Genomic DNA, 11298 nt, shown 5'->3' on the forward strand with positions numbered 1-11298 from the left:
TGCATAAGAAAAGAATACAAAGTTTCAGAAATCATTATTTTATAATATTCTGTCATACCTTGTCTCACAGTATTAATCATTCTATCAATGTACATATAAACCTTTATGTATTCTGAAGTACTTTCTTAAGCACTGAAAAGAATTTCAGAATTGGGCATGATATACATAAAATTATTCTAGTCCAAAAGCAATTAATATATTCATTACTTCAGTGCAGTTGGCATATCTCAAGCAGTGGATTTGTGTTTGACTTTATTCAGTAGGACTGTTTTAGAGATGGCATGCACTATCTCTGCAGTACACGATAATGCCACATTCAAAATGACAGCAGTCCAAGCCTTGGGGCACTAAATGCTTCTTGAGATATGTTCAATTGCTGTTTAACTGTATTTAGCCTAAGGTGCAGAGAAAGAAATTGCTGATGCCTTCAAACATGTTTAAGTATTTTAATAGTGTCTTGGCATGTCAGAATATACCACAGCACAAACTGGGGTGCAGTTCCTGAACTATTGCAACTAGGAGGCAGGAATTTCAGCAACAGTACTGCTGGGGCGGTGTTTTACTTTAGTCTAGCTTTCTTTGTCCCCCTTAAACAGTGATTTTTGACAATATGTACCCTCTCATTGGTTTTTCTGCATTTTTGTTTTCTGATCATGTAGTCAATACTTGTTATGCTTTAAGAGCTCTATTGTGTCCCCGACCGCACAGCTTGTAAAACAGAAAACCTTTTAATGTAAAAGCTATGTAAATGGACTCCTGTTTAATCACATAGTCTTAATGGTGTTTCACTTGAATTTTAGATGGTCCTCTGAATATAGCATACTAGTGTAAAGAGTTCAGGCAAAGGTGGGAGTTCAGGCAAAGTGGTGGCCCATCCAAATCCAGTCTCTTTCATTAATATATACCATTCCTATTTATTTTTGTTTTCTCACAGTAGTCTGGAACTACTGCACATGCAGTTTTTACAGGTCCTAAATAAATGGAATCATACAGGGACATTATGGGCCTGTCAGGGGGGAAAGTAAAATCTGCATATAGTCATTGATTTGTCATAAATAGTTTTTAGAACTCAACTGCCAATGACTCCTCAGATCCTGTGGACCAGCTTTATGGTTTACAGAAGTACTGTTCCACTGCTGTAGTACTATATGGTTACTGTGGTCTTGTACTCCTCCAAGAAAAAGGTCTACAGCCAGGAGTACTTTCTCAGAATGTTCAAGTTAATGTGTCTAGATAGGGTGTCAGTATTGCTTTGGAAGGTTTTCAATTTCAGGGACAAGTGGAACAAAACTTTTGTCAACTTAAGTATATCTAAATTTTGTTATTACCATACTATTTGTGTACGGTTTACAAAAGATAAGAAAGTGAAAAGCTCCTTGTATTTTTCTCAAAAAAAGTGCTAGGACCTTGTCATGACTAGATGACAATGCTGGGTTTCTATAAAATATATTGTGCAAGAATGGTTGCTAAAAAATGCGCAAAGTGGAGCCAGAGTGTGCATTCTTGACTATATTTCTGCAATATGTGTGTACAAAAGAGCACATAACTTGTAACACATAGAATCATAGAATGGTTAGGGTTGGAAGGGACCTTAAAGATCATCTAATTTAAACCCCCACGTGTACTTGTTGACTACTGAGTACATAATACTTTCTCTGTACTTGATAAAATATATTAAACCTCTTTGATAAGGAATGGGAGGAGAGAAAATAGTGGGAAACTGTTTGAGTGGAATATTTGAGCTGTTGGTTTCTTTGGCTTTAACCGGATATAGAATATCATCTTTCCCCTCTCCACACTACAGTGGTAGGTGCCTTCCATTTTTGATGATAAGCAATCCTACTAGCCCTAAAGCAACAGTCAGATAAAATTACAGAAACATGAGCATAATTTCCATTCATTTGCATGCTTTTGTACAAAGTTTTATGGAAAATATGAAACAAATCAACGTCTCAGAAATTAGCCATAAATGTTTAAAGATTTGTAGGATGAATCATTACTACTGTTTAAAAAAATGTGAACTTTTATCAGCTAACTTTTTAAAATTTGTGGTGAAAGCTTATATCAGGTACAGTGAGAAAATAGATTGGGGGACCCTGTAATTTAGTGTACTCCAATTTTTTTCATAGCAAAGTCTGAGCAGTGGCAAGTTAAATCTATTTTAAAATATTTATTTTTGAAGCCTCCATTTACATGTTTACTCTTCTAAATATCTGCATTTACGTTTCTAAATATCTGCATTTTAGGGAGGGGGTTTACAGTGGCTTTGTAAATAATCGAGCAATACCTTCTTCTGACCTACAGACATCATAAGAAGATATACTTGAAAATAACTAAGATTACATCTTCCGTTGTACCTTTGATGATCTTTTTATGCTTGAATTTGACTAGTTTTTGTATAAACTGTTAGAATCTAATCCCACATCTACAAATTTCTGTATAACAACAAATATCATACATCTTTCTCACTAATTAGCATTGTGATAAAATTTTTTTGGTCAGTAAGTGACATTTTAAGAACTTACTTGATTTGTTTTCCAGATATGTAACTGTGGTAGAAATCTGTTTTACTATTCCTTGATGATTTGCCAATTATGCCGACAAATTCTTTCCTGTGTCATATTCCATAAGGCTTATCAGCTGGCAGTGAGATCACTACTATAGTGTTTAACTTTTAAAGTAAGAAGTACTTAGAGATAGTTATGCCTGAATGTAAATTATTCTAGAGGACAAGGGTAATTTTTTTTTTTTATTTTATTGTCAAATTCAGGGATTGTTCAAAACTCCATGGGCTAGATAATTTAAAGTAAAGAACATAAAGTCACTACTTTGCAAAAGAGGGTTGATCTGTTCAGTGAATTAGCAAAAATATAGTTAATCATTTTGTAGCTAAAGGGGTGTGGCATTTTATCCAAAATTAAGGTTTAATATCTGTTATCTACCGCAGTGTATAAAAAGCACACAATCTTTGTTTAACTGACTAGTTTAGGTACAGGTAATAGTTTAATCAGTGGATGTTTTACTCATCTTCTGATATAACACACACACTAAATATTCCATCCTTCCCCTTCCCTGCCCCCCCCAAAATGCTGAAGTTATGTCCATCTTTTAAAGAGAAGAGCAATTAAAATGCAACAAGTTTAACACCCTGTTAGATTAAATCAGTGCTTAAATGCTGTACTGATTCAAGCTCTTAGAACAGATGCAAGAAAGCAATGGAGTAGAAGGCTACATTAACTGTAAGTGCCAAACATTATTTGAAGGGTGTTTTAGAGAAAAATATATGACACCAGATCTGACAGCCTGAGGGAGGTGAGGCTGCTGCTGCTGCTCCATGTCCCCAGGTCCAACCAGTAGCAAAGATGAAGATGCATTCCCAGTAGACACATACACAGAGCACATACACCAAATGTACACAGTTGTCCCTACAGATCACAGACACTCAGAGAACTCACATGAACACAGACAGCACCACTGGCCTCATTCTGTCCTCTTTTCTGGCTGGACAGGAATGAAGCCCTCTTGTGAGGGTGGACAAACTCATATGTATACATGCATATGCACACATCATAGGCAACCCATACCCAGAAAAGAGTTAGAAAGGAATTTAGTAGGAAGACAGGATAGATTGTGCTCATTAGTCACAAGACATAACCAAAAATCTTCTTAGCCAGCAAACTATTTACATGAATGGCACTTTTATCCTCTTACGTCTCTATTTTCCCACTCTTGTTCCTTCACAAATGACCTAAAACCCTCACATCTTCCCTTTGGATTCTCCCTTAAACATCACATAAGTCCTGTGTTATTCCAGACTCTTTCCCCCCATATCCTATAACATGTTCTATATCTCTAGAGAACAATCCACATTAGACAAAAAGATGATTGTTCCTTCCAAGTACTTATTTTGAGTTCGTATCTGCCACTATACGCCCCTGTGTTCCTGGGCAGATGGACCCTTGAGGGGCTGATGGTCCTATGATGAGCCTGAGAGTAGCCACTCAGGGTTTTATTTGGGCTTGTATTATCCCTTCTGTGTCTCTCTGGTCTCTTCTGTGGGTGTGAGGATGAAGTTTATTACATAACACAACAGGGCAACTCAGCCACACACTGACTTGGAGGTTATTGCTTCATAAAACAGCACTATAAGGCTGAATTGTACAATAAGTCATCATGCTTTACAATAAGGAATTTGTATTAAGCATTTGTTCAGCAGTGAGTAGGGGAAGCACTACAATGAAAAATAGTACATTTTGAATTGCATGATTCAAGGACCACTAGCAAGGGAAGAATTTTTATGAACCCATGTAATGCTGGCTCAAGATTTGTTTGAGCTAAAAAGAAACCATTGGATGTAATGAGATATTAATTCTTTCAATCTTAAAAAAACCCCTCAAAACAACAAAAGAAACCCTCTTCAATACACACATGGTCTTTTGTTTTAAATAAAGGTCAGACATATTATCTAGATAAGCATTTGGTAATATACTGATAGAATAATAATTGAAATACTTGTAGCAAGCATAATGCTCAGTGACCATTGTTTAGAAATAAGGTGCTGTTTGAAGAGTTTATGGGGATTTAAAGGAATTGGCACTGTTGTAAAAATATGCAAAATCCTGTTTAAAAATCAAAGCACATTTGGTACAGCTCAGCAGTTAATTATGCTTCTTACCTTTAGGGAGTGCCAGAATAATACTGATTTAGCTGGCAATTAGAGGATTTTCTTGCTACCATCACTCTCTTCTGTGTATGTCTCCAGAACACAGTCATCTGAAAACTGATAGGTTGATAACTGTCCATAATCTTTGCATTCATAATCGGGGGAAAAAAAAAAAAAAAAAAAAAAAGTGGGTGAGCCTAAGTGCAAAAGCCTTCAAAAGTACAATTGGGGGAAAAAAAATTAAAAAATTTAAAAGAACTCAATTGTCTCCTCCCAGCCTTACACATCTCACTTACAGGGTTACTCAGTTATCTAGACACCAGGGCTATTTCTTCATTAAAATCAGTGAGATATTGACATATGAAATATTATACTGTATTCAGAATACAAACAGGAGATTCTATAAAATGTTGACATCTGTCAATAGCAAATAATATGTATATTCTTTACAATACTACAAGAAATTACTAATTAATTTAATGTTTAAATGCATGAAAAAATCGGGACAGGATGAACATAAACCTGACTTAAAAGAGCTTTTGCAGTTCTATCAGGATTAAATCCACAGATGTTGCAACAAAGTATATTTTCTCTACAAACACGTGTTGTAAATATTTTACATGAAAATAGTTTATTCTGCAAGAAGCAAAGGATTTTTAGCTGCAAGGGTTTTTTTTGGTTGGTTGGTTGGTCTTTTACTGGTTTTTTTAACTTAATCAGTGGTCTTTTTTATCAATTTATAAAAAATTCACAGATTAAATTGTCATTGTTTGAGGTCGTCTGGTAGCCAAAATCAAACTAAAATAGGTAAAATAGAAGTAATAAAATGAAGATTAAATAGGCCTTTTGAAGGACATTTTATAAGGCACATGTTATTACCGAAAAAAATTATTGTTCAGATGAATTTGGGTGTTGTACTGGGAATGCAGAAAGATGTCACAGTCCATATGAAGTACCTGACTGTGTTTCTGTATGGAAGCTCCTTGTTCCCTTATCCCTAAGATAATGAATTTTTTTATAAAAAGAACCCTAAATGTTTCATCAAGTATATCATATCATATGAAAGTCATATCAAGCCCACTGAAAAAAATTTGTTGATTTATATTTTTTGTCAACTTTGTTTGAATATCATGTTGTTACTTTTTAGGAAGTTTCCATTATTTCTTGCAGACCATAAATAAAAACAAGTTTTCAGAATCTTACCCAATCCTTAAAATAGTTAAGGTAGCTTTTAAATTCTGTTGTAATGCAAGTATGAAAGCACAAATATTAAAAGCCACCTGTTTGTCTTTAGGCAGCACTCAGATTCTCCCTATGTCCCAGCATACATATTCACACACACACCCCACTGCCAGCTTTACCTGTACATTTTTCATTAAGTTTATAACCAATAGCAAATGTTTTGTATACTCCTGCAATTACTGATTGTACAACTCATGTAACATTGTGGACTAACAACAAATGCCCAATCCTGAGAAATACAAGCAGAGGTTTACATTATGTGCAAATTGAATCCCATTGTCAATAACAGATCTACTCACTTGTAGAGCATTAAGTATGTCCATAAGTATTTGCAGGATTCAGGGTCTTAGGATCCTTTCACATAAATTCAAAGCATTCTCTACAAGAAACTTAAAGAAAGGTATTTTTAATAATTTCAAGAAAACTGGCAGTGTGGAAACAAGTCCTTGTTTAACTCTCAAACTTCAAAATTCATTCACTACCTAATACCAAATGTTCCTGGAGTTGATTTACAAGCACAGGAAGTGGATGAATAGTCTCTTTTTTTCAATTATTGAGGTAGAGGATAACTGTACAGATCTGCTTATTGCCTATGGGCACATACAATGTGAAAAAATTATTATTGAGGAACTTACTACAACATTCCTACAAAGACCTTTAAAAATACCTTTTGTGAATTTAAAGGATTCTCAGTTTCAACTGAAGTCATTGTAATATTAATTTGTAAAGACAATTCTCTTTTATTTTCAGATTCACGGCCTCTTCCAGATGTAGCTCTGACAGGGAAGTGTACCCGAGAGTGTGATGAATATGGCCACTCGGACTCCTGCTGGATGCCAGTCCGCACTTCTCCGGAGAGAAAGCAGAAGAGCCAGCCAAAACTCTCCACTTTCATGCCTGTTGATGAACGGGGCAGTCAGGAAAAGCTGGCCAATGGAGAAGCCTCCCTCATGGGTGATCGCAACAGAAACCTCCTTAACAAAAAGTTGACCTCATCCTATGAGACCTTCAGTGCGGCTAGTTTCAGCAAAAATGAAGAAGGCAATCCAGAGGATATCCCCCTTACACAGACAGGGGAATACAAGCCATCTCCTGTCAATACTCTAACTAGAAGAGAAGTTTACCTGTAGGCTAAAAAGCAGCAAAAAAATTCTTTCATATTATAAGAAAGAAATGGGGAAAAAGTCTTAAAATCGCAACAATTTTAAGAAAAAAATAAACAAAAAAGAGGGGGCCACCAAAGAGACAAAAGATCTGCCTGCCACTTCTGCCTCCATAGCAGGCATGTAATTATACTGTCTGCCTGACTATACTGTACAATGTAGAAAATGTTGTTACTTGCATGTCTAATTCCCCCTTCTGCTGATTTTTATTTTTCCTAAATCTATGGTTGCAAATTTCTCCCATAGTAGCGAGCTTGATTAAAAAGAACACAACACACTGCTGTTTCCCCTCTGCAGAAGCATGAGTTAAGCCACTCATTTTGTTTGTTTGTCATCTGGCTTGTTGAGGATAACATGTCAGGGAAAATGTACTCAAAACATATCATCTGAATATTGCTGATCCCCACCAGGGACAATCCTTCAGAAACCATACAGATATAGAGATAAGTATAAAGGAATAATCATTAATAGGCACTTTGTGAAGACCACAGCTTTAATTCTCTCACCTCTCATCTGAGGCTGGAAGCAACAGAAATATGTTCAGCCTGAGACTGCAGTCAAAAACATGCCATCCTTTCCTGTGATTCATGGACTCTGGTTCTGTTTTATCCATCAAACAAACATGTCTTGCTGTGTCTCCTTCTATCCTTCTCTCTCGTTCTCTGTAATGATTACTTCAATGTAAACACAATTACTAATGCATATACCATAGGATAGTAATGATAAACTGTTGAAATCATTATTTTGGGCAAGACTAACATCTAGGTGGGAAGATTGTAATAACAAAAAGGCCAAAGATCACACAACGGATCAGGGGAACTGCTAAGTATTGGGGCTTGGCTTAGAAAATTAATGTATTCACAAATAAACACATGTGCTCATAACACACATTCTTTTTTTTGCACAGCAGCGCAGTTCACAAGCCCAGATGACAATTTTTTTTTCAGTGCGGTTCAATTGAATGCCCAAAGGAATTGATGTGGGGTTTTTTTGTAGTGATGTGATATGTTGCAGCAGAAGCTGCATATGATATGCTGCATATGCCAGGGAACTTTCAAGATCAAAATTTAAAAATAATAGTAGTAATAGAAGGCTGTGTTAATAAGAGTGCTTGATGGGAGGGAAAAGGTGGACAATGGGATGGTGCAGTAACAAGAGGATGTTACAAGTTGAATACAGAAGCTTCTTTTCAGATTGCAAAGAATGGTTGCTAAGTCTTTGGTCATCAGTGTTGCAGATTACCAATTGCTTCAATTATGTCAAAGATATAATGAAAGCTTTCTTAAAACCAAGTGCATTAAACCCAAGAGAAGTGCAATACTAAATGATGTCAAGGCTCAGAACATTTAGCATAAGTAGAAAATGGTCTGATAAACAGCGGTATGATACTCACCTAGCAGGTCAAGATGAGTCAAAAGGAGTCAAAGCTACTGTGATATGCAAAAGCTGTAACAATTCTCATGGTGAATGATTCTTGAAAGGAAGAGGAAAAGGAACAGGTTTTTGTGCAATAAAAGCAACAAAACATGCAGAATGACAAACAATTGCTTTGTACTTGATACTGTAGAAATAATGGCAGACTGAGCTCAGATATTCAGATGAAAGTGACAATCGAACAACACAGCAAGGACAGCTCAAGGAGGGGGAAAGCATTCAGATCCCTGGCTGTTTAACCTGGCGTGAAGGCATGGCTAGATGGCTCTCTAGTATACTGTAGTCACAATGTAGCTTTGGGTAGTTTCTTACTTTGAAGAATTGCATAGAAATAACCTTAAACAGCCTAAGGTAGAGGTTGGTAAATCAAAACAACTCATCACATTTATCTTTTGAATTCACTTCTCCGTATAGTGGGATGTGCCATTATTGGCCTTTTCATTCTCCTCTCTTGAGTTTACTTTCTTCAAAAGTAACATTAGTTTGTGTATAACAGTTATGATGAATGGGCACATTTTAGAAAGAAAATATTAAAAGCAAAGATTAATAATGATTGAACATTTTTATGTTTAATTATTTAATATGGAGAGATGCAAGCTAGTACTTTGTTATGAGACTGCGTATAGCAGTTGCTGCTTTGTATAATCTGTAAGTACCTGTTTAAAAATGCTTCTAAAATGCTTATGTAATGTATACACATTTTTCTTGCACGTTTCAACAGAATACACAATTGCATAACACAAATGTTCAACAGAATTTCCTTTAATAAGATTTTATTTAATATTACACACAAGAAAATAAATTAGGTAGCTGGGTTCCGTATATTCTTAGACACTTTTTCTACAAGGCTAATAATACAGGTCATAATAGACCTTCAGATTAAATGGATCAGCAGTCACTCACCAATTTTTACACTACATAAGACATGAAATAATTTACTTGTGTGCATCTCTTTAGATCTAAAATGCGTGTGAAAGAATTTTTTAAAATTCTGTCTACTGTAAGTATTCACAGTAATTCTAGTGGAACTAGCCACTATTAATATGCTGATTACTCTTCTGACCTGGCATGACATACAAATATATTTTGTGTTTGTATTTTTCCTCTTTATTTGAAATAGGTTAAATCTGGTGCCACTCCATAAATAGAGTGCTTTTGTATAAAAATAAACAAATAAAGCTATAAAAAATAATTAGGGTGAATGCAAAATATGCAACTGTGCCTTTTATACCTATTATTATGGTAAAGTGGTAGTTGGGTTTGGACACTGAGGGATAAGGGGCTATTCCCAACTTTTTTGAACCTGTATATTTACCTGTGTTTATTTTCTGAGAAATTATAAATAATATATTTAAAAACAAGCCTTTTGCCAAACTCAGTTAATGGACCAGTCTTAAGCATTATTAACACAAGGCTGTGGTTTAAGTAGGTCTTGAGGATTTTTTTATTACTATTTGTGTGGGATTTGGGGTTATTTTAATTTGTTTTTAATTCTATTGCCTGAAAAATTATGATCAGTCTATATGATAGTTATTTAGCAAGGTGTCACCAGTTCATGTTGCCAGGAAAATTGACAAATTTTTTTTTAATTGCTTTTAGCCATCATCTCATTTCAGTTGTACAGTATAGAAATCATCTTCTTTATTTCCTTCCATGGGAAACTCAGATGAGCTTTGCATGTATTTTACATTAGGGCACCTTTATAGATTGATGCATTAATATATAACTTTATATGTATTAGAAAATTCAATAGCTTTGATCTAAAATCTAATGCTCATTCTGGATCTCAGACCCACTAAGTTTATCCAATATGGTTTCTGACTGGCCTGCTGCCTGAGTTTCAGGAAAAAAAAGTTAAACATTATTTTTATGTGGGGAAAGAACTTAAATGGGATTGAAGTGATTGCTGAAAGGCTACCCTAGGAAGTTGTCAAGCAGGAAAATAAGGAATATGGATAAGGACCTTGCCATAAATCCAGCCATCACCAAACACTTGTAAGGAAGTTGAACAATGAAATATTTTTCCTTTTGTTTCATTGATGATAAATATACAGTGTTTTCATCAGGAACAAAGCAGATGAAATAGCAATAGAAATTAAAGTCCCTCAATTAAGTTGTATTACTGACTGAATGAGCATAAACATTAGGAAGAAGACAACATTCACCAGCTACCTGGGGTATGCTTTCAGACAACTTTTTCCTAAATTTTAAAGCACTTGCATTCAGTGTGGTACGATCTGTTTGTAATATTAATCATTGACTATTGTTCTGCAACTTGGATGTTGATAGTGAAGCAGAGAACAATTTATCATTGTTTATTATGAGTCACTATGCACGCAACTATGCTAAACATGGCAAAATGTATTAAACGCTAGTCCACCTCTATTTATGAAATATTTACATAATTTAATTTGCTTTTGTACAGTTTTATGTAAATAAATTGCTTGTCATTTTTGTCTCTGCAAATTAAAATATAACATGTTCAACTGGTTGCCCATTTTCCAGTTTACTTTCTCTGACAGTCTATTCCACTCTTACCAGATTAAGTCACATGCTAGTTTCAACATTTAACCTGCATTTTGTATGTGAAACATGACACTGCCTTAGTAACTGGCCATATATTCAGCTGCAGATGTAGCTGAGGTTTTACCTGTCTACAAAGTGAAGTTCAGCAGAGGCTATTGTCACTCAAAACAGCATGCATCTAATTTCATAGTAGAAATAGAGTACTTGTAACAAAAGTAGATGTTTCTGATTACTATTCAAAAGGGCTTTTTATTAAAATGTGTTTAAAAC

General features: G+C 35.1%; 1 protein-coding gene across 6 annotated transcripts in view; it reads left to right on the forward strand.

Annotated features, from left to right (window-relative positions):
- Positions 1 to 10988, forward strand: part of PCDH7 (protocadherin 7) — a 265989-nt gene extending 255001 nt beyond the window's left edge. For all 6 annotated transcript variants that reach the window (XM_050338665.1, XM_050338669.1, XM_050338668.1 and 3 more), the window contains one exon: positions 6656 to 10988. In XM_050338665.1, the coding sequence (XP_050194622.1) occupies positions 6656 to 7035 (380 nt within the window). In that variant the 3' untranslated portion in view covers positions 7036 to 10988. The remainder of the gene's footprint in view (positions 1 to 6655) is intronic.
- The last annotated feature ends 310 nt before the right edge of the window (positions 10989 to 11298 follow it).

This window comes from Myiozetetes cayanensis, unplaced genomic scaffold, assembly GCF_022539395.1.
Source record: "Myiozetetes cayanensis isolate MyiCay16 unplaced genomic scaffold, myiCay2020 scf7, whole genome shotgun sequence".
Classification (NCBI taxonomy): domain Eukaryota; kingdom Metazoa; phylum Chordata; class Aves; order Passeriformes; family Tyrannidae; genus Myiozetetes; species Myiozetetes cayanensis.